The 18,388-nt window shown below is 45.1% G+C and overlaps 1 protein-coding gene and 1 non-coding gene across 2 annotated transcripts in view; both read left to right on the top strand.

Annotated features, from left to right (window-relative positions):
- SCG3 (secretogranin III) overlaps nt 1–15,078 on the top strand; it is a 47,379-nt gene extending 32,301 nt beyond the window's left edge. Inside the window, 2 exon segments of the mRNA XM_049777909.1 lie at nt 7,408–7,488; nt 14,757–15,078. Coding sequence (XP_049633866.1) covers nt 7,408–7,488; nt 14,757–14,875 — 200 coding nt within the window. The 3' untranslated portion in view covers nt 14,876–15,078.
- A 2,925-nt stretch (nt 15,079–18,003) lies between these two features.
- Nucleotides 18,004–18,110, top strand: LOC126025277 (U6 spliceosomal RNA). The gene has a single exon (XR_007501312.1). It is a non-coding gene; the product is annotated as a U6 spliceosomal RNA (small nuclear RNA).
- The last annotated feature ends 278 nt before the right edge of the window (nt 18,111–18,388 follow it).

An 18,388-nucleotide genomic window follows, 5' to 3' on the forward strand; every position in this document is an offset into this window, starting at 1 on the left:
CAGTCCTAAATACTGCCTCCAAACAAATTTTAAAGATACTCTAATTCACAGAGACTGTGTTAACAGCCTTTCACTAATGACTGAGAACAATGTTATAAACAAAATATTAGGATAGATTTTAAAACTTCCTTGAAAAAAAACCATGTTGTCTTTATAATTAGATGTAGTCTCACAACACTGTGAGACTGTGTGTACACATTTTGCAAATGGTTTGAATGCAGTTAAACTTGTTTTCATTAGTGCAAATAAGACCAGTGTGAAAATGGGGCTGGAGTAATAGCACAGCAGGTAGGGAGTTTGCTTTGCATGCGATGAACCTGGGTTTGATTCCCGTTATCTCGAAAGGTCCCCTGAGCCTGCCAGGAGTAATATTTGAGCACTGCCAGAGGTGGCCTCCCCCCAAAGAAAAGAAGGATGTAAAGGGAAATTAAAGCTTTAATGCTGAGTTTCTTTCAATTGTAAAGTGCATTGAAAAAAATTACTCTTGGGGCCGGAGAGATAGCATGGAGGTAAAGTGTTTGCCTTGCATGCAGATCAGTGGTTCAAATCCCGGCATCCCATATGGTCCCCTGAGCCTGCCAGGATTGATTTCTGAGCGTAGAGCCAGAGTAACCCCTGAGTGTTTCCAGGTGTGACGCCCCCCCAAAAAAAGAAAATAATTACTCTTTTGAAGCGAAAATTTTTTCTAGTGACTGTAATGATAGCATAGCAGGTAGGGCATTTGTCTTGCATGTAGCTTACGCGGCTTCAATCCCCAGCATCTCATTCAGTATCCTGAGCCTGCCAGGAACGAACTCCAAGTGTAGAACCAGGAGTAACCCCTGAGTGCTGCTGGATGTAGCCCAACCCCCCCAACTATAAATCTAGTAATATGCCAAATAAAGTGAATTTATTTTAACTTTGTTTTTTTTTCTTTTTCTTTTTTTTTTTTTTTTTTTTGGTTTTTGGGCCACACCTGGCGTTGCTCAGGGGTTACTCCTGGCTGTCTGCTCAGAAATAGCTCCTGGCAGGCACAGGGGACCATATAGGACACCGGGATTCGAACCAACCACCTTTGGTCCTGGATCAGCTGCTTGCAAGGCAAACGCCACTGTGCTATCTCTCCGGGCCCTTATTTTAACTTTGATTCCACCTATAAAGTCACTAATTTTTTTTTTTTTTTGCTTTTTTGCTTTTTTGGGCCATACCCATTGACACTCAGGGGTTGACACTCCTGGCTATGTGCTCAGAAATCGCTCCTGGCTTGGGGGACCATATGGGACGTCCTATGTTAGCCACGTGCAAGGCAAATGCCCTATTGCTTGTGCCATTGCTTCGCCCCCTCTTTTTGGTCTTTAAGTGGTGCTTAGGAGGCCTGCAAAGTTTCTCCCAGAAATTCTTAGCCAGGGTGGAGGCTCAGTATAAGGGCCAAAAAATACTGAGAATTTCTCAGAATTTGCCAGGGGTACACAGCTAATTTCCAGGGCTACACCTGTGCCCTGTGCTTGTAAGGCCATAATGGAGCCAGAGATCCAACTGGCCAGCAGCATGCAAGGCATGCACCCAATCCTGTACTATTGTAGCCTAAAGTTGCTTCATTTTTAAATTGCTCTCTAGAGATAAAAGAAATGTACTTTAAAAACTTGATTCCATGATCTCAGTGTGGCTCTTTTTGCCAGTTCTCTGTTTACTCATTCACTTCTGCTCCATGAGTCACCGGAAATCCTTTATTTTTAATTATTCAAATGATGAGATAAGTTTCCTCATACCCATAAACTCATTCCAGCATTATCATTTGTCCAGTTTAGATTCTGAGGATGAATGTGGATGATCTCTAAGATACCTTTTATCTAAACAGTTTATAATTCTTTGTACTTCTTTATAAAAGCCAGAGAGAAAAGAGGTGGTTGATTAAAAAGTTGACAATAAATGGACTAATATGTGTGGCTGCTTTTTTTTTTTTTTTTTTTTTTTTTTGTGGTTTTTGGGTCACACCCGGCAATGCTCAGGGGTTTTTCCTGGCTCTGTGCTCAGAAATTGCTCCTGGCTTGCACGGGGGACCATATGGGACGCCGGGATTCGAACCGATGACCTTCTGCATGAAAGGTAAATGCCTTACCTCCATGCTATCTCTCCGGCCCCATTATTAATTTTTTTTTTTTTTTTTTGGTTTTTGGGCCACACCCAGCAGTGCTCAGGGGTCACTCCTGGCTGTCTGCTCAGAAATAGCTCCTGGCAGGCACGGGGGACCATATGGGACACCGGGATTCGAACCAACCACCTTTGGTCCTGGATCGGCTGCTTGCAAGGCAAACGCTGCTGTGCTATCTCTCTGGGTCCTGTGGCTGCTTTTTTTTTAAAGCATCATAAAAGGGAAAAACTCCCAGACTTTAGTTTAACCCCAAAAGGCATTTTGCTAAAAATGCCCCAAACAGTGAGTCCAGCCTTGATCCTGTAGGTCAGCAAGTGTTCCAGGAACTCAGTTCAGTAGATTGGCCATTCCACAAGTTGTTCCAGGACTGTGGAGAAAAACTTCCCATGGAGAAAAAGCAGGCTCTTCAAATGAGCACCCTAACTTAAAAATAAAGAACCCATGACTCAGAGATCAAAGTCACTTATCTACAATCCCAGAATCAAAAGATGGCCAAGCTGGACCTTAAAACCATGTCCTTTGGTTGTCACAGTATTCCCTGCTGCCATGAGCCTTCACCTTGCCACCATGGTGCAGAAATTCTGGAGTGGAATGACTAGGGTGTCCATATCAGTATCTTTTGTATCACTACTGCTTGGTTTGCCTTGTGCAGCTCAAATAGTCATGCCATCTTTACCATACATAATCTTAAGCACCTAGGATGCCAGAAAGATAGTAGAGAAATCAAGGCATTTTCCTTGCAAGACTGATCCCAGTTCAATCCCCCTGGCACACTATATATGGTCCCTCAAACACCACCAGCAGTGATTTCCTGAGCACAGAGCCAGAAGTAAGCCCTGGCTGGGCACTGCTCTGTATGGCTCAAATCCCTGGCCCTGAAAAAATATAACTTTTAAGCACTATAGTAAATTTATATTTTTTTTGAAGAACTACTATGCCTAGAACATCTAGTATTCAATAGATTTGTGGGGAGAGGTTTGGGCCACAGGAGCTATTTGTGGCTCTGTTTGCAGGCACAGTCCCTGGAGGTCCTCAAGATCATTTGTGGTGCTTGGGATTTTAACCAGGGTTATCACCTCTGCAATCACACACAATAACACTTATCTTCTGTACTATCCCTGTGTCCCTACCCCAATATTAATTCTATTAGTTTCTGCTATATCTTTTCCCCCTGGTTTCTGGGGCACACCTAGTGGTACTCAGAGCTTTTTCCTAGCTCTGCACTCCAGTATCACTCATGGCAGAGCTTGGGAGACCATATTGGGTGCCAGAAATTAAACCTGGGTCAGCTACATGCAAGACAACCACCCTTCCCTTTGTACTGTTTCTCCAGTCCAGTTTCTGCAGTATTTTTGAGGGCACTGGGGTGGTGAACAGGATAGCACATATTAGGGTCAGGACAAATTAAGTATCAAAGAAAGTATTTCTTTTGCAGAGCTAAAATCTAAATCAGCCAGAAAAGTTGGGCTGCATCAACTCTGGCCCTTTTCCAATCTGCTTCAGCATATGTTTTAAGCCTTGTGCCATATTACTTCAGCCTTGAGCTATTTTTTATCCAAAGGAAACGGAAATAAATTTGAAAAAGAAAAATAGCACAGCTTTTCAAAGCTAACTCTCCTGGGCTTCCTTGCATGCTGTGCAAATAGTAGATCTGTTTTTGCACTCTCCCAAGAGGAGAAAATAAATAGGAACCAGCTGCCTCTCTATGATGGCATAGGAACACCTGCTAGTATCCTCAATACTGGGTACATCTTAGCTAAGATGTAGAAGAATAGTTTGGACGCAAATGGATCAGTGTTTCTCAATGGTGGGGATCGGTGTAGAGAGTGAGAGAAATAATCCAAAGGGCACAGATGAAAATCCCATAAATAGAGGAGAGACTAAGGGCCAACTGGTAGGAAGCGGTGCACAGCAAAGGAGGAAAACAAACTCAGAGAAGAATCAAATAGGCTGGGAACAGAGCCCTCATTTTCCACTTCCAGATTTGGCTGAATGTTGGATTCACCTTTGTATGTCACACTTAACCCCTGACTTCAGATATTTTTTTTTAGATTTTTTTCGGCCACACCTGTTTGATGCTCAGGAGTTACTCCTGGCTAAGCGCTCAGAAATTGCCCCTGGCTTGGGGGGACCCTATGGGACGCCGGGGGATCGAACCGCGGTCCTTCCTTGGCTAGTGCTTGCAAGGCAGACACCTTACCTCTAGCACCACCTCGCCGGCCCCGACTTTAGATATTTTTATTTACTTTTTTGGAAAGTTGATCAGGGCCTTTTGTTTGTTTCTAATTTGGGCGGGGGGAGGGGGCATCCCTCTGAAACCTGGGAATTACAATAGGGCCTCTTGGCTAACTGGACCTGCACTGCAAGAGCTGGAGGATGCAATGCTGCTCAGGCCCTGCAGTGCAGGGATACACAAGGCCACCTCATCATGGACTGCATCTAGTGAAGCTCACTGGCACCTTATCGTGCCAGAAATCAAATCCAGGTATCAATTGCATGCCAAGCATGTGCCCTAGATGCTGTGTTAACTCCCCATTCCAGCATTTGAATTTTTCAATAGCTCCATGAGTAATTCTAAGGTGCAGGTGAGTCTGAGAATCTCCTTTTCAAGGATAACAACGAAGACTCTCACACAAGATGAAAAGATGTCTTTACAGGCTCTTCTCAGATGTTTCACATTATTCCTGCTCAAGACCAGGTTCTCACTTTTACTTCATAGAGCCCCTTCGAACAGCTTCATATCACCTCCCTGAGTCTGTTTTCCCATGAGTAAAACAGGAGCAAAATGTAAATTTCATCAGGCTCTTTGAAAATGAAGTAACAGGGATCCAGTGATGCTTAGCGTCTTGTGTCTGATACAACTATTATTTAAATTCAGTGTATTTGATCTCAAGCCTTTCAGATCAAGAATTAAGTATTTTTGGTGTTTGTATTATGTATTGTATTATAATGTATTATATTACACATATATTTTTATTATAATATAAACCCAGCAGTGCTTAGGGATGTATACTCCTGCTTTTGTGGGGATTTGAACCAGAATCAGTTGCATGCAAGGCGTGTGCCTTATTCCTTGTGCTCTCTCTGCTAGCCTCAATTTTTATTCTGCTGGGTTTTTCTGGGGGGGTGGGGGAGTGAGGAGGTTTAGACCACATTCGGTGATGCTCAGACTCTTACTCAGGAAATAATCCTGGCAGTGCTTGGGGAACCATATAGGTTACCAGATATCGAAGCCAAATTGGCTATGTGCAAGGCAAGTGCCCTACCTATTGTACTATCACTCCAGCCTCTCAGTTTATTCTAAAGGAGAAAAACCCATACACTTATATATTTTGTTGTGGAGATGGTTCTTGGCAGCCATGCCCTTCTTTCATGGTGTTCAGGGTGGGCCACATAATAGTTGATCTTATATATACAAGGCATGTACTCTATCACTGGAGCCACATCGTCTCCTGCTTGCCATTTTTTCCCTTGGTTTTGGGGCCACACCTGTTGTTGCTCTGGGATTGCTTTTGGTGGGACTCAACCTTCTATACTATATCCCTGGTTCTATTCATAATATTTTTGTTTTGTTATGTTGGGGGGGGCGGTTTGGGCCACACCTGGCAGCATATAGAGGTTACTTCTGGCTCTGCACTCAGAAATTACTCATGGTAGGCTTGGGCACCATATTGGATGCTGGGGATCAAAACCAGGTTGGCCATGTGCAAGGCAAACACCCTATCTGCTGGATTATTGCTCCAGTCCTCACTGTTGTTTTTTAATTTTCCCAGTTTCATCTTGTACACCCTGAGCAATCTTTCTATTATGCTGTGTCTGTTATACAAACCTGGTTGGGGTTAGAGCAATTATAGAGCAATTAGAGCAATAATACAGAGGGTTGAGTGTTTGCCTTGCACTCAGCTGACTCGACTTCAATTTCTGAAATCTCATATGGTCCCGAGTCCAGGAGTAATTCCTGAGTGCAGTATCACGGTAACCCCTGAGCAACACCAGATGTGGTTGCAAAACAACAACAATAACAACAACAACAACAATAACAACAACAGAAACCCATCAGGACTGGAGAGATAGTATGAATGTTAATGTGTTTGCTTTGGATGCACCCAACCAGGGTTTAGTCCACGGTGTCCCATATGGTTCTCTGAGCTCTGTGAAAACTTATCCCTTAGCACTGGGTCAGACATGGCCCCAAAACACAAACAGTATTAGTACTTGTATTTCAGGTCTACACTGTACCTTTACCCCAATCTCTACCAGACTCCCAATATCCATCTACCACTATCCCTGAACTCTTGTTGCACCATTTCCACTCAGCTCTAGCATCAATGGCCAACTCAACTCTGTGGACAGAATCCCAGGATTTGTTTCCATCAGAGATTGCCTATTTCCTGTTTCTTTTTCTTTCTTTCTTTTTTTGATATTTTTGGGCCACACCCATTTGATGCTCAGAGTTTACTCCTGGCTAAGCACTCAGAAATTGCCCTTGGCTTGGGGGGACCATATGGGACGCCAGGGGATTGAACCACGGTCCTTCCTTGGCTAGCGCTTGCAAGGCAGACACACCTTACCTCTAGCGCCACCTCTCCGGCCCCTATTTCCTGTTTCTTTTTGTTCCACACAATTGAGCATACTAATGTCTGTTCTCCCTTTGACTCAATTCACTCAGCCTGATACTAACAGGTTATGGCCCACAGTAGGATTCTCATGTGTGCACAAGTTTCTTATCCACTTGCTGCCATGGGCATTCAAGCAGTTTCCACACCATCGATAACACAGGCCACTTACCATTTTTCTTGTAAAACTTCCCAGGGCTGCACCCCTTGATTCTTCCCCCGCTCCTGAGCATGGTGCAGCCTATCACAGGCTGCAGAGTGTGGCACTGGGATTACAGGCAGCAGAGCTACCAGGCTCCAGTGTCAGGATGGCAGTGCCTTGGAGTGTGACACTGGGGACTTGAACCCATGACTTAAAAGACACGCTCTAAGCCCTACTTTTTTTTAAAAAAACAAAAGATGTATTTTTAGGTGCTGGAGCAAGTACCGTGGATAGAGTCTTTGCCTTCCAAGTGGCCAAACCTAGTTCAGTCTCCAGCATCCCATATGGTCCCATGAGCCCTGCCAAGAATAATCCCTGAGACAGAGCCAGGAGTAAATCCTGAACATTACTGGGTGTAACAACAACAACAACAACAACAACAACAACATAAATTAAAAGTAAAAAAATGCTGCAGTGATATTCTGTGTGCTTGATTCAGCTTCTCTTGTTCTATCTAGGGAAAACAGAAGCCTATTTGGAAGCCATCAAGAAAAATATTGAATGGTTGAAAAAACACAATAAAAAGGAAAATAAGGAAGGTAAGCATCCAATGCGGTTATGAATTGAAAGCCACAACCATTTCTCAGGGCCTTGTTTAAAATTCCTCCTGCACAGTAGGCTAAAACCTCTTCTCAGACCCACTGAGGCCACTGGTGCCTCTCCAAAGCACATAAAACAGGAACCTCTAGCCTTCAATTTGGCCTTTTAAGCAAAGACTCTTCCTTTTCATTTGATTATGAAAAAATGTCAGAGCCCCAAGAATAGTATGTTAAAATCCCAAGAGCACATCACCCACCTTCGTAATGACCCAGGTGACAGGAAGCCAGCAAGATGCAATTCTTACTCCATGCTCCCATTCCCACCATTTATGTCAACAAATCTGATGTCTGGTGTGACCTTGCACAAGCCAGAGAGGAAAGGCCCGACTCCATGAGGGGACAGAGTGCTGGATGACAGGGCATGACCAAGCCTGCAGTGTACAGACCAGGGACAAGAGATGTTCCCCTGTCAAAGGGAAATTGGATAGCAAGACTGAATGGGAGAAGATTGTGCCAGAATCTGGAGCAATTCCATTGCCCTAGAATCCAGCAGGGCTTTGCAGGGTCCCACACACTAGGTTTAGAAGGCAGATGGGACTAGAGAGATAGCATGGAGGTAAGGCGTCTGCCTTGTGTCCAGAAGGACGGTTGCTCGTATCCCGGCATCCCATATGATCCCCCGTGCCTGCCAGGGGCAATTCCTGAGTGTAGTGCCAGGAGTGGCACTGCCGGGTGTGACCCAAAAACCAAAAAAAAAAAAAAAAAAAAGAAAGAAAAAGAAGATAGAGAAAGCAAGATCATAAGACTGCTTGCAGCTGTGCATTTGGAAGAACCAGAGCTGGCTTAAGCAAGACTTCTGAGGCCAGAATGATAGTATAGTAGGGAAGACACTTGCCTCGCACACAGCTGATCTGAATTTAATCCCGAACACCCCAGAATGTCCCCTCTGAGCTCACTAGGAATGATCCCTTAGTGTAGGGATCTTGAGTACAACTGAGCACAACTGGATGTGCCCAAAACAAAACAGAAAGAACAGAAACTTCCAGCAATTATGGGAAACTCTCCAATGAGTAGTTTACATGCTTTGCAAACAGGATGCCTGGGTTCAGTATCCAGTACCACATGGACCCATAGAGCACTCTCGAGAATAGCTTCTTAGCACTGTTGGATGTGCCCACAAACAAACAAACAAAAAACAAACTGAAGAAAGACAGGCAGGAAGGAGTCAAAATGACAGGGATAAATCTAAGGCCAGGCATAGGAAAGAGAAAAACTCTAGGATGATGTGGGAAGAGGAGTCAGATGTCAGTTCAGAGCAGTTGCATAATGAGGCTTTAACAGGAACCATTGCTTAGGGTCGGAGCATCTCCTGTATTTTGCCTGCACAAGCCCTAGATTTGATCTCTGGCATCATATGTTCCCCAAGCCCTACTGGGAATGTCTCCCTTCCAAGTACTACTGGGTATTACCGTCTAAAATAAATGAGGTGAGCTTTCGGATACCCTGAACTTCAGTGCTCACAATAAGCCCACAGATGTCTAGATAGTCCCTGTGTGTTTGTCGTCATCAGTTCAGCTAGAGACATTTAATGGTGAGCCAATAGTGTGGAGCACAAACCTGGAAAAAAATTGCCTATTATGAAAAACCAAATCGTAACGCAAAGAGAATGTGTCTTGGGGGCTGGAGAAATACTACAAGTAGGTCGGGTGCCTGTTTTGCACACAGTCCTTAGCATCCCATATGCAACCCCCCCCCAACAGTGCCACGAGTAATTCCTGAGTGTAGTCAGGAGTGACCCCTAAGCATTGCCAGATGTGGCAAAAAAAAAAAAAAAAGGATGTCTTTCATTGTTGTATAAAGGAAGACTGAACAGATGCAAATTCCAAATCTGATTTCAAATGAGGAATAGAATAAGGATACATTGAAATATGAGGAGGTATCAGGTGAGGGATGTGGTCCTTGGAGTATGTCATGCTTGAGGCCCTGGGTTTGACCCCCTATACCCACACCAAAAAGGGAAAAGGTGCCAAAGATATAGAACACCAGGTAGAGAAATTGCCTTGCATGTGGCTGACTCAAGTTTGATCCCAAGCACCCCTTCTGAACCTCCAGAGGTGATATGAGTTTAGAGTTCTCAGGTATAGCCCTCAAACAAAAGTAAAGAAAAGAAAATCTGGAGGTATAGCAGACAATAGGAGGGTCTTCATTTAGCTTCTCATGGATCTTTCACCCTTTGTTTCATTTTAAAGAAAATGAAACTGGAAATTCTGGAGAGGGCATCATTTGTGAAGCTAGAGTTGGCCAGGAGGAATGAAAGAAATATCTTAGGCTCATCTCAAAATATTTGCAAAAAATACATACATACATACATACATACATACATATGTGTATATGTATATATATGAATGAAAGTTGGATTCAGTTCTCCTGCTCTCCAGGAAGTGAGGGAGATTGGAACTGATCCTCCAAAGCTGACATTTCTCCATGTCTTTCTTAAGTGCTCTGCTTGGCATGAGTCATCTCTTTGTGGTTTTTCGACTGACCTGGAAGTACTCTTGGATCCCTCCCTAAATGTCTTCAGGGGACCACATAGTGTTAGGGATCGAAACCAGAGCTGCATACAAAGCATGGACTCTATTCCTTTAAACCATCTCCCCAACCACCTTAAAACATGTATGTGGTGTGTGTGTGTGTGTGTGTGTGTGTGTGTGTGTGTGTGTGTGTGTGATGGAACCCAGGCAAGGTAAATACTCTTAATGCTGATTCCCCTGGGTTATCTCTCAAAGCCTTGGGGATCTTTGGGACCTTGTATTGGCTGCAGCAGTTGGGGCAGGAAAATAGAGCAGCTTTGACCTAATCTTAAGCTTCTGACCTAATGCCCTCTGTTTGGTAGGGACTTGATTGACCCAAAGCTCTTTCCTAAATCCAGGAAAGGCAATTCATGGACGTAATAAAGCCTGCTGCCTTCCAGAGAGTATAGTAGGACAGTAGGATGCTTGCCTTGCACACAGCTGACCCAGCTTTGATCTCTGGTACCTGAGTCCTGCCAGGAGTGATCCCTTAGAAGAGTCAGGAGGAAGTCCTGAGCATGGCCAGGTGGGCCCCCAAAACAGCAACTACAGCAAACAAGATACAGTAAAGCTGGGTCTTGTCTCTTTTGGGCCTGACAACCTCAGAGCCTCTTTTAAGCTTGGTGAGTTGACTGTTGCCTTATGTATACTTGGAGCCAGCTGGAGCAGAGCAGGGCTGAACTCCCAACTTTCCCTTCTCTGCATACGAGCACACAGGATCCGAGATGGACTCTGCCCTTCTCAGTCCAGCTCCTTCATGTCTGAATGAGGAGCTCGACATGGTTTTGGTGAGGCAACACTCTTCCATGCTGGCTACCAAGTTCACTCTAAATCCTCAATGGCGAACCTATGGCACGCATGCCAGCAGTGGCACGCGAAGGCCTTGCAGCTGGCACGCGGGAAGGTCCACAATTAAGATCTGCAGCACGGCAGGAGGCGAGTGTGGTGCTGGTGTCTGCTTTGCAGCTCACCTGACAACAGGGCTGGACTGGCCATTGGGAGGACGTGCTGGCACTTGAAGGAAAGTCTTTGGTTTTGTGCGGCAGTTTGGGCACTCGGGCTCAAAAAGGTCAGCCATCACTGCTCTAAACCCTCACACTTGAACCCCCAGAAGGAACAAGCCTTTCAGGTGAGGTGGCGCAGGTGTTTTTGTTTTTGTTTTTGTTTTTTGGCCCACTCAGCTGTGCTGGGCACGAGAACCCTGTGGACTTGGAGGGGGCTTGAGTTGATTAGGTTCCAATTCCCTACAAGTGGCCAAGGTGGATGTCTGTGCTCTGAGCTTTGGGGCCCCTCTCTTCTTTCCTCTTTTCCTTATAAGATTACAGGATGTATGGCTTAGTTCCAGGGGCTGCCAGTGGTTAGAATGAGCCCCATTATTCCCTTCCTCAAGGGAATCAGCCAGCAGAAACTCACAATCCCGAGAGAGGGGTGCAAGATGTGTAGAAGTGAGAGACCATATGTTGAACCAAAGTGGAGTAACATTTTGATACCTTCTTCTTGGGTGTCTTGTATGTTGCCATTCAAACTGGTCTTCGGGGGACCAGGGAGATGTCAGGGATATGTATGCCTTGTACATGTATATCTTTGTCATGGCATAGTCCCCATACCTCAGCATTGGCTAGAATGGCACTGTGACGTGTAGCTGGGCAAGTATCCAGGTGTAATCACAAGCCCCTAAGCACCCTCAAGTGGCTCCTCAAATTTTTCTGGGTATATCTGCATCTGGGATGATAGCTCAGAAGACAAGCTACATTCCTTGTAAGAACTACATTCTCTGTGTGAGAAGCTGAGTTTGAATGTAGCCTCACATCCCCTGACACCCCTGAACCACCATAAGTCCCTGAACTTGAAAACTGAACAGCTAGTTTAGCTGAGTGTAAGTGTGAGTGAACTCCAAGACTTTTTTTTTTTTTTTTTTTTTTTGGTTTTTGGGCCACACCCGGCGGCGCTCAGGGGTTACTCCTGGCTGACTGCTCAGAAATAGCTCCTGGCAGGCACGGGGGACCATATGGGATACCGGGATTCGAACCAACCACCTTTGGTCCTGGATTGGCTGCTGCCGCTGGACTATCTCTCCGGGCCCTGAACTCCAAGACTCTTAAGCACTTTGAGGGGACCCCAAAGTAATTGGATAAATAATAAAATATAACCATTAAACATTTTTGGGGTCACACCCGGCAGCGCTCAGAGGTCACTCCTGGCTCTATGCTCAGGAATCGCCCCTGGCAGGCACGGGGGACCATATGGGATACTGGGATTTGAACCACCGTCCTTCTGGATGAAAGGCAAATGCCCTTACCTCCATGCTGTCTCTCCGGCCCCCTATTAAACGTTTTAAATGGGGCCAGAGTGATAGTACCATAGCCTTGCATGTGGTCAACCCAGGTTCAATCCCTGGCATCCTATATGGTCCCCCAAACCTGCCAGTAGTAATTTTTAAGCACAGAGCTAAGAGTAACCCCTGAGTACCACCAGGTGTGGCCTAAAAACAAAACAAAGAATATTTAAAGAATAGGGGCCCGGAGAGATAGCACAGCGGCGTTTGCCTTGCAAGCAGCCAATCCGGGACCAAAGGTGGTTGATTCGAATCCCGGTGTCCCATATGGTCCCCCGTGCCTGCCAGGAGCTATTTCTGAGCAGACAGCCAGATGTAACCCCTGAGCACCGCTGGGTGTGGCCCAAAAACCAAAAAAAATAATAATAATAATAATATTTAAAGAATAACAATAATATATGATTCTTATTAGGGACTATGTGGGCTTGATGTGTTTTGGGTGTTTTGGGGGGAGGAGTTAGGGGTTGGCCACCCCTGGCAGTACTCAGGGCTTCCTCTTCACATTATGCTTGGTGATAATACTTGTTAGTACTTATGGTACCACATGTGGTGCTGGGACTCAAACCCAGGTCATTCACTTGCAAGGCAAGAAGCTCCCCCATACTAGCTCTCAGGTGCCTGAGATTTGTTTCTAGGCCTGAAAAAGATGCCACTTGGGCTTGAGAGAGAGCCCAGAAGTTCAGACTAAGGTGCTTAAAGCTGACCCTGGTTTCATCCCTTATGACATGGTTCCTCTTAACTTCTCCAGGTACTGCCCTGTACCAGGGCAAAACCCTTGAATTAACTGAGAATCCGAGTGTGGCCCTAGACTCCCTGCCAATACCGGAGGCCATAGCAGCCTTCTCTTTATCTGTTTGTTTTTAACATTGTTTTTGTGGGGGGAGCAGTGCACCTGATGATGTTTAGGGGCTTCTCCTGGTGGTGCTTGAGGAGGTTTGAAAAGCAAGCATGTGTGAGCCCTTTGGGTCACCTCCCCATCATATTGAAAATGTTTTTGGAGAGCAGTTTGGTGGTTAAGACATTGTAGACTGTGTGTGGGTGGGGTGTGTGTGCTGGGCCTTTAACCCAAGACCTCACATATGCAAGGCAAGTACTCTACCACTGCTAGATTTTCTTTTTTTGAGAGCCACAACTGGAAGTGCCAGGGGTTACTCCTTGCTCTGCACTCAGTGGTCATTCCTGGCAGTATGGGATGCCGGGGATAGAATCCTAGTCAGCTCCATCAAGGCAAACTTCCTACCTTTTGTGTTATCACTCCAGCCCAACTGCTAGATTTCCTTAATTAGGACTGAAATATTATAAAGAGGTTTTGATCTGGCTTTATGTTCCATGCATATCATTCAAATCTTTTTCGTTTGGCTGTTTCTTTGGGTTTTTTTTTTTTTGGGGGGGGGTCACACCTGGCAGTGCTCAGGGTTTACTCCCAGTTCTATACTCAGAAATCGCTCCCGGTAGGCTTGGGAGACTATATGGGATGCCGGGATTCGAACCACCGTCCTTCTACATGCAAGGCAAACGCCTTACCTCCATGCTATCTCCCTGGCCCAAGCATATCATTCAGATCTTATGAAAATCATGCAAGAAAATGTATTTTCTTTTTGGGTCTCAGCTGGAGGTGCTCAGGACTTACTACTGGTTCTCCACTCAGGGATCACTCCTAGTGGGCCTGGGGGGCCACATAGGGTGCAGGAGATCGACCGTGCAAGGCCAGCAAGGCAACCACTTTCAGAGCAAGCGTCCTGCTCACTGTGCTATCACTTCAGTCCCTTCAGAGAATTCTTTTTAAAAGTAGGTTCTCATAGCAACACAGACATCATACAACACATTTTGGAAATTCTACTCATTTTTATTGCTTCTGGGATCACATATGTTCTGGACCAGCAGCATCAGCGTCTCCTGAGAACTTGCTTAAATTGTCAGCTCCAGAGCAGGGGATGTAGCTCCACTGTAAAGACGGTCTGCCTCATACAAAAGCCCGGGTTCAGGGCAGGGTATCATCCCCCAAACAAAACAAACAAAAAGAAATGGCTTCAACCCTGGCATCATAAAAACAAATCATTTAAAAAAAAAAAAAAAAAAAAAAAAAAACAAATCATTTAAATTTTCAGAATCTGAGTCTCTGATCTACTTAATGCAGAATCACACAAGAGTACCTGGTGATTGGTATAAACATGAAATTTTGCAAAGCCCTAAGAGTGGGTCACTCCTCACCGAGTATTCCCAAAGGTTGTTATGGACAGATGAGACATATTTATGTGCCATGTGTCTTCTTCAGTCATTGTGTTTCTGAGCCAGTGGTACTCATTGAAATGGAACTGGTCTTCTGTGATCTTGGTACCGTATATGCTAATGTTGTCTTCCAGGTTATGACCTTTCTAAAATGAGGGACTTCATCAACCAACAAGCGGATATCTATGTGGAGAAAGGCATTCTGGATCAAGAAGAGGCCAGTGCCATCAAGCGCATTTATAGCAGCCTGTGACAACAGGCAAATGATCCCAGAAGCTTCCCACTGTTTCAGAAAACAATCTAGCTTCCACACTTTTAATTCTGTGGCAAATTATTTCAACCCAAGAATAAGTAGAAAGTGCTGCATTTCCAGTAGCTAACCTCTTAGAAGTGGCTAACACATTGCTTCCTTGCCATAAAAGAAAACTCTGAAAAGTAAAGTTGTATATAAGCTGAGATTGTGTAGCCTCCTTCTTTCCTCAAGGATCTCACATGTCAAAGATCTGTTCCTTTTGAAAAGATTCTACTGGACTGAATTTAAGATTTGGTGGGGAACAGCTTTGGGCTACCTAAACTGGATCTGATCCAAATCAAAGCATTCTAACAGCAAAACTGGAAAAGCACTAGGTAAGAAATCAGGATTTAAAAGAAAAAAAAGCATTTTCTTTCAGGGGGCTGGAGAGATAATAAAGTGGGTAGGGTGTTGCCTTGCACAGGGCCAATCCCTGGCATCTCATATGATTCCCCGAACACTGTAAGAAATGATTCCTGAGTGTAGGCCAGGAATAATCCCTGAGCATCATTTGGTATGTCATCCTCCCCAAATTATTCCCTTCCCTGTGAACCAGAGGGGAAGGGTCAGTAAGTCACTAGTCCTTCTAACTTCCCTTTCCTAGGCACTACCACAGACTAAGCCCTGGAAACCACACACAGTAGCCAAGGTCCTCTTGAAACATTCTCAGCCCAAAAAATGCTTTGGAAATGTATTGTGCAGTATCAATCACATACCTGTTTTTTTCAGTTGAAAATCATAAAAAATGCCATGCCTTGTGGATTAGCTACCACTACTTCAAACAACCTTTGGGTGTTGGCCTTAAACTTTTCAACCTTGAATGCTTCTTTCAGGATACTTAGAACTTACAGAGAAGTGAAAAGGCTGTTTCTCGCCTGTCAAAGACCACCTGCTTCCCCAGTCCTTTCTCTACAACAAAAACAAACCCAATCCAAAACCTGACGCAAACACTAAACTCACAGATGTGCCAAAGAAGCCAGGCAATGAGAAGCCTGGGAGAGCAGTGAGGGAACTGAAAACACCTGTGCTCACACCACACTTGCCAGGGATTGGGGAAATGGCTCGGGGACTGGAGCACATGTTTTGCATGCAGGAGACCCAGGTACCACCCCCAGCACTGCATGGTCCCCTGAGCACAGCCAGAATGGCCCATGAGAACAGTCAGGGATGGCCCCAAAACCAAAAATTAAAAAATTAAATTTAAAATGCACTTGCCAAAGTACAGGCTGTTTTAATGATGCCTTTGACCTCACGTCAACTCTATTTCATCCATGTTGTGTGTTCCAAAGAAGCTGCTGCTTCCACACCAGAGAGAAAAATGGCTGCTACTATGTCATCCTATTCACTTTTTTTTCTTTTCTTTTTTTGGTTTTTGGGTCACACCCAGCAGCGCTCAGGTGTTACTCCTGGCTCTATACTCAGTAATCGTTCCTGGCAGACTGAGGGGACCATATGGGATGCCAGGAATCGAATCGGGGTCTATCCACTGTTGGCCACATGCAAGGTAAACACCCTACCACTGTGCTATCTCCAGCCCAATCCACTCATTTTTTTTAGTTTAATATGCAGCATTTTTCTTTTCTTTTTTTTTTTTTTTTTGGTTTTTGGGCCACACCCGGTAACGCTCAGGGGTTACTCCTGGCTATGTGCTCAGAAGTTGCTCCTGGCTTGGGGGACCATATGGGACACCGGGGGATCGAACCGTGGTCCGTCCAAGGCTAGCGCAGGCAAGGCAGGCACCTTACCTTTAGCACCACCGCCCGGCCCCAATATGCAGCATTTTTCACAATTAGAAACATGTACGGGGGACGGAGAGATAGCATGGGAGGAAGGCGTTTGCTTTGCTTGCAGGACAATGGTTCGAATCCCGGCATTCCATATGGTCCCCCGAGCCTGCCAGGAGTGATTTCTGAGCATAAAGCCAGGAGTAACCCCTGAGCACTGCCGGTTGTGACCCCCAAACAAACAAACAAACAAAACATGTACAGAGCTGAAGATATAGTATTGCAGGTAAGGTTCATATAGTGTCTCAAGAACCACTAGGCATGATTCCTGAGCCAGGAATAAGCCTGCCCTGAATATTGTTCCCTCCAAGAAATGTTTAAAATGACTGGAGGTGGGGCCGGAGAGATAGCATGGAGGTAAAGCATTTGCCTGGCATGCAAAAGAACAGTGGTTCAAATCCTGGCATCCCACATGATCTTGAGCCTGCCAGGAGTAACCCCTGAGTGCTGCTGGGTGTGACCCAAAAACTAAAATAACAAACAAAAAAATGACTGGAGTTGTTCTAGCTAGAAACTGTACAAAAACACATTAAGCATAAATACGCTGGGAAAATGTTTGATATTGGTCTTAACTGGTCTTAAATGCAAATTGGATCTGATATCTTTTTTTTTTTTTTTTTGGCCCACACCGTTTGATGATCAGGGGTTACTCCTGGCTAAGCGCTCAAAAATTGCCTCTGGCTTGGGGGGACCATATGGGATGCCAGGGGATCAAACCGCTGTCCTTCCTTGGCTAGCACTTGCAAGGCAGACACCTTACCTCTAGCGCCACCTCGCCGGCCCGGATCTGATATCTTTTGAATAGTATTTTTGGATTTGTCTTTTGAATTGCTCTCAGTTCTGATGAGTTTATATTAAATAGCATGATACTCTTTAAAAATAAAAGAGGTCTGGGATTTTCCAGTATACACTATTTCCTGTCCCCCCCCCACTCTTTTGTCTCTTCTCTTCCATTTAAGTTCCCACTGTTCAGTTATTTGAAGACCTAAGAGAGCAGCAGAGGGGCCAAGTCACGTGGTAAAGTCTTTCATGTATATAGCTCAGAGTTCAATCCCTAGTATCACATGGCCCCATTTAAATATAAAAATTGGGGCTAGAGAGCTAGTACAGCAGGTAGGGCACTTGGCCTTGCATACACTGGACCTGGATTCTATCCCTGGCATCCCATATGGTCCCCTGAGCAATGCCAGAAGGAATTCCTGACTACAGAGCCAGGAATAATTCTGAGTATCTCTGGTATGACCGCACCCCCCACCCCCGCAAAAACAAAACAAAAACAACGAACACCAAAAAGAAGTCGTAGCTGTGCTCGCTTCGGCAGCACATATACTAAAATTGGAATGATACAGAGATGAATAGCATGGCCCCTGCGCAAGGATGACACGCAAATTCGTGAAGCGTTCCATATTTTAAAAATAAAATCAAGGGGCCGGGCGGTGGCGCTGGAGGTAAGGTGCCTACCTTGCCTGCGCTAGCCTAGGACGGACCGCAGTTCGATCCCCCGGCGTCCCATATGGTCCCCCAAGAAGCCAGGAGCAACTTCTGAGTGCATAGCCAGGAGTAACCCTGAGCGTCACAGGGTGTGGCCCAAAAACCAAAAAAAATAAATAAATAAAATAAAAAAATAAAATCAAATAAAAAGTCATAGCTTGGGCTGGAGTGATTGTACAATGGGATAGACACTTACCTT

Source organism: Suncus etruscus, chromosome 1 (assembly GCF_024139225.1).
Source record: "Suncus etruscus isolate mSunEtr1 chromosome 1, mSunEtr1.pri.cur, whole genome shotgun sequence".
NCBI classification, from domain to species: domain Eukaryota; kingdom Metazoa; phylum Chordata; class Mammalia; order Eulipotyphla; family Soricidae; genus Suncus; species Suncus etruscus.